Source organism: Apium graveolens, chromosome 7, assembly GCF_009905375.1.
Source record: "Apium graveolens cultivar Ventura chromosome 7, ASM990537v1, whole genome shotgun sequence".
Taxonomy (NCBI): Eukaryota; Viridiplantae; Streptophyta; class Magnoliopsida; order Apiales; family Apiaceae; genus Apium; species Apium graveolens.
The window spans coordinates 165,560,295-165,565,074 of record NC_133653.1 but is presented as its reverse complement, the minus strand read 5'-3'; the positions used below and the strand labels follow the sequence as shown (position 1 = coordinate 165,565,074).

General features: G+C 34.9%; 1 protein-coding gene across 1 annotated transcript; it reads right to left on the bottom strand.

The window, feature by feature from the left end:
- Positions 1-773: 773 nt before the first annotated feature.
- On the bottom strand, positions 774-1,208 carry LOC141674165 (uncharacterized). Its single transcript, XM_074480886.1, has one exon. It carries the CDS (start codon positions 1,206-1,208, stop codon positions 774-776), a length of 435 nt encoding a protein of 144 aa, XP_074336987.1.
- Between the last annotated feature and the right edge of the window lie 3,572 nt (positions 1,209-4,780).

The window sequence follows — 4,780 nt, the reverse complement described above, 5'->3', positions numbered from 1 at the left end:
ATTCTTGATGTAATTTGGAAATGTGTTTCTCATTTATGTGACCTAAACGACAATGCCAGAGGTATATTTGATTTGAGTCTTTCATTTAATACGTTTATTATCATTATTTATGTTATAGACAGGGGTATCTAAATCAATAACATATAAACCATTAAACAAACATGCAACCTCATAGGTAACATTATTCAATGAAAAGGACCAACTATTATTCTGAATAAAAATGAAAAACCTTTCTTGTCCAAACAAAAAACCGAAATAATGTTTCTGCAAATTACAGGCACGTAAAAACAATTATCTATTTCTAAAATAAGCCCAGTGGGCAACGATAATGATAAGTCTCTACAACTAAAGCAGCAACCTTTGCTCCATTTCCAACACGTAGGTCTACTTCTCCCTTCGCCAATGTCCTACTTCCCAGCAGTTCTTGCACATTTATCTGAATGTGAGAACCACATCCGGTTTCTAATACCCAAGATGTAGAAGCAGACAAATTTACTTCTATAACATAAATACCTGAATCAGAAGCTCCAATAACCTTCTTCTTCTTCTTCAGATCCTCGAAATAAGTATGACAGTTTCTCTTCTAATGACCCGGTATCTTGCAATAGTGACAAGTATCACCCTTTGCAACACCAACTTCGGGATTTAAAGCCTATTTGGGAGCAGTTTCAGGAAGCAGCAGGTTTGGATCCCATCCTTTTCTTGCCTTTCTATTTACCTTTCCCTTTGGCACTCCCTTTTTTCTCCATCATTATGGGAGCAAGGGTTGCCTTCTAAATGTTGGTCTCAACAGTTTTTAACATAGCCAACAATTCGGTAGGTGTCTTGTCTATCTCATTCATGTTGTAATTCATTACAAACTGAGCATAGTTGTTGTTCAAATATTGTAAGATCAGATCTGTCTGGGCTTCCGGACCAATCGCGGAACCCATAGTAGCAAGGTACTCCATATATCCAATCATCTTCATAACATGCGGTCCAACCAGATCATGATCACCATGTTTACATGCATACAAAGCTTTGCTTGTATCAAACCTCTCTTGATGAGCCTGTCCTTCAAACATACGTTTAAGGTGCTCAATCATGACATAATCATCCATATGCTCATATTGTTTCCGAAGCTTAGGACTCATAGTCACTAGCATCAAATAGGTGACATCCATGTCATCATCTATATGCTTCTGATAAGCTGCCTGTTGAACACGCATTACACCTTTAGGAAGAGGTCCACGGTGATGAACATCAATGACATGGAGCTTTTGCTCCTGCCTGAGGACTATCCTCAAGTTCCTTTTCCAATCAAGGAAGTTTGTTCCTGTCAACTTGTCCTTCTCAAGGACTGATTGCACAGAGAAGTTGTTTGAGTTGTTTGCCATTTGATATTTACAATACTAAAATGAATAAAATGAATTAGTCTACAGATGATTATTAAATTATGTTCAAGTGATTATTCATATATATTCAAAATATATATCCCCCACTATTTTTATCAAATAAAAAGCCTCAACTATTAATTCAGAAATAATATATTGTATATACTTTCTAGTGAGGTAGGATCCATGTTTCATCATATCTTAGGTCTGCTTTGGCTTTTCTCCCAAAACAAGATTATTTAGGTAGACAACATTTGTCAATTATATCAACTATATAACTCTTACATAATCTAGTGAAACAACATATGTTCATATATATCCAATAAATCTCATCAAACTCTATGCCTGTAAGTTCATAATCCTATTGTGGTAACTTAGTTAAGTCAAACCCAAAGGTCTAAAAGTATCATATACTTCAACACACCTTCCCACGATAGATGGGAGTACTTCGCTCTGTCAAACCCACTCCTTATCGATCTAGGGGTTAACGCGTTGGACATATTGGAAGGCATCTAAACAACTTAATATTAACATTAGGGTTTTGTTAGTATTAAAATGATCATGATACCAACATAAAGAGATTCCCAATTTTTTCTTGAATAAAATACTTTAAATCAATACTCGTCAGTGGTTTGATTTCGAGGTAGTGAGGGAGTCACATCGGACTCGCTCAAAACCCACAACCTTACAAGTTCAGTGAACTCGTTTTGTCTATGTGATCCTTTCAAGCTAATGAAAGAATCAAGGTAAATCTATGGTGAAAACTATAAATACAATTACAAGTCTTCATTCTTCTTGTCTTCATAGTTGCTCCTCCTCTTGGACCACCCCTTCTAGAAGTACATTACATTGAAACAAACTATACTAATGTACTTACATAAGAAAACTCGAGTTACATTCGAGGTTATTCGATTACAAGAATAATGAAAATGACATGCAAGTCATATTTATAAAACCAAAACCATAAACTTTAATTTAAAGGTCTTAAGGACATAACCAACACCATGCTCAGGTAAACAAATAAAGAACTTGAATACTATAGCGGGGGTCCGGGGGCGGTAGCCCCAGGCTGGGGTCATATGCAGAAATCTCAATTTCAGAGCTACAGATCATATCTTTGCCAGTCGTTTCCACTACTACATCATATTCAGTTTCAGAAGCATGTATCATATACATACTATATATTCCAGTCCCCTACTCTGTCTGAACACAATTAAATATAACAACAGTTATCTCAGATCATCAATACATGTATAATATCTTCGTATCTATCATGGAAGATCATCGACATACATAATATCATCATATTTATCATGGAAGATCATCAACACATGCATAATATCAAACATCTATTATGGCAGATTATCAACACATGCATAATATACAAATCACATACATATAGTCATGGAAGATTGTATACATGATATTATCATCAAAATCTGTAAACACACAAATGAATTAAAACCTTTCACAAGTAATTATGATGCCATTGTTGGGTTTGGAGACATAAAACGTAGCGGAAACAAAGTTTAAAACTGTAAAAACCATAAAAAAAGAAACCCATCGCAGGATCCACGCGAAAAGACAATATTTAATTCATGGTTAAGATGTTTACCTTAAGAAGCTTTACGATTTTTGTTGTCTATTGGAGGTCCAAGCTTTGAACAATCACCACGTATCCCATCGCGAAATGATCTACGCCTTGAAGGTATCCACACGAATGATCGAACGGAGGATGAGCGTGGACTAGCACTCATAAATAAGAAGCCGCCTTTTCTCTCTCTTTTTCTCTCTCAAGCTGCTAGGGTTTGTGTTTTTATCTTATAAAAATGTCCAACCCTAGTTGAGGCTTAAAAAGATATTATATAGGTAAAAGAAAAAGACTTCTAACCCTAAGCTAATTTAGAGTTTAAATAGATCCAAAATCCGAGTTATTATTAATTAAGTCTTACTTAATCACCCAATAACTCAATTTCAGATAATAAATTCGATTTATTTATTTATTTATTTAATTAAGTCTTACTTAATTAATAACAAATTATTCGAATTACTTACATTTAATTTAAATCTGAATTAAAATTAAATAATCCTCCAATCATTCTTTGTGTGAACCTTTAGGTTATTATTACGTTGGCAATAATTTTAAATCGTAAACAATAATCGACATCTAGTAATACATCATTGCTACCCAAATAATAATAATTAAATCAGTGATCGATTAAACCTTTCGTGAATAATGAAGAATGTAATTTAATCCTTTTAACCAAATATTATAGATTAAACTCGATGCATGTTATGTGTCATCCTCTTCATGGTTTAATCCAAGTTTTCTTGATCAATGAGTATACCATCATTCCGAATCAACATTTGAGCGCGGCGCCACACATTTCATAGTATAGCTCACACAAGAGGCCAATAGCATCTCTCCAAAATTAGGAGGGTTAAATCCTTTCAAGAACATTCATATTTCTCACACGATTCCTAATATACCTGAAGTCTACTTTTATCATTACCGGGTCAAAGGCAACTTTTGATGTTATCAAAGTATATTAATTATCGTGTAGAAATATAATGTTTTCAAGTCGAAGGACCATTACATCATTATCACTGTGAGAATTGCTTATGACACAAAAAACATGTAGAATCTCAGATTGGTTCTATCTGATAAGTGGCATTTTATACCACTTAGAGCGTCTCATAAGGCTTGAATTGGTGTCTTGAACTCAAGTATTTTGTGTATTTGACGCGTTTTCGAGTGTTTATGCATTTTAGGGTATAACTTGCATATATAGGGTGTTTTCATCGAATAAATCCTAAGGAAGTGCTTGGAATCAGTCTCGGGTCGATGTGCGAAGAATTCAGCAAAAACATAAGCAAAAATAAATTTTTTCTAGATGTGATGCAGGCGCCCGCCTGATGGGAGCAGGCGACCGCCTGGTAGCAGGAGCCCGCCTGGAGGAAGGAGGCGGCCGCCTTAGTGCGGATTTTCAAAATCTGGATTTTATAATTCTATTAAAATTGGGCTTCTGTTAGTGCTGGTTCTTTTGGGTTATTATATAACCCTTTTGGGAAGACATTTTCTTAATAAAAGATAATCGAGAGTGTAACACCCCCAAATCCGGGGTCGGGGATCCGGGTTGTCACGAGTTCCATTTCCCTTAATAACACTTAATCTTCATAAACAACCAACTACTGCGTACTGTGACCCCACAATATACACACACACACACACCACAAGTTATAATCTCAGAGATGAATACCAAAAATAACACAAGTCATTTTATTCCATAATTATAAGTCATTACACCTCAAAAGGGTTTCTGAATAAATTTACAGATTCTTTGTCATTATTATAATTCATGAATATACATAAGTCTGGTACATCAAAAGTTAAAATCCTAGCCTAT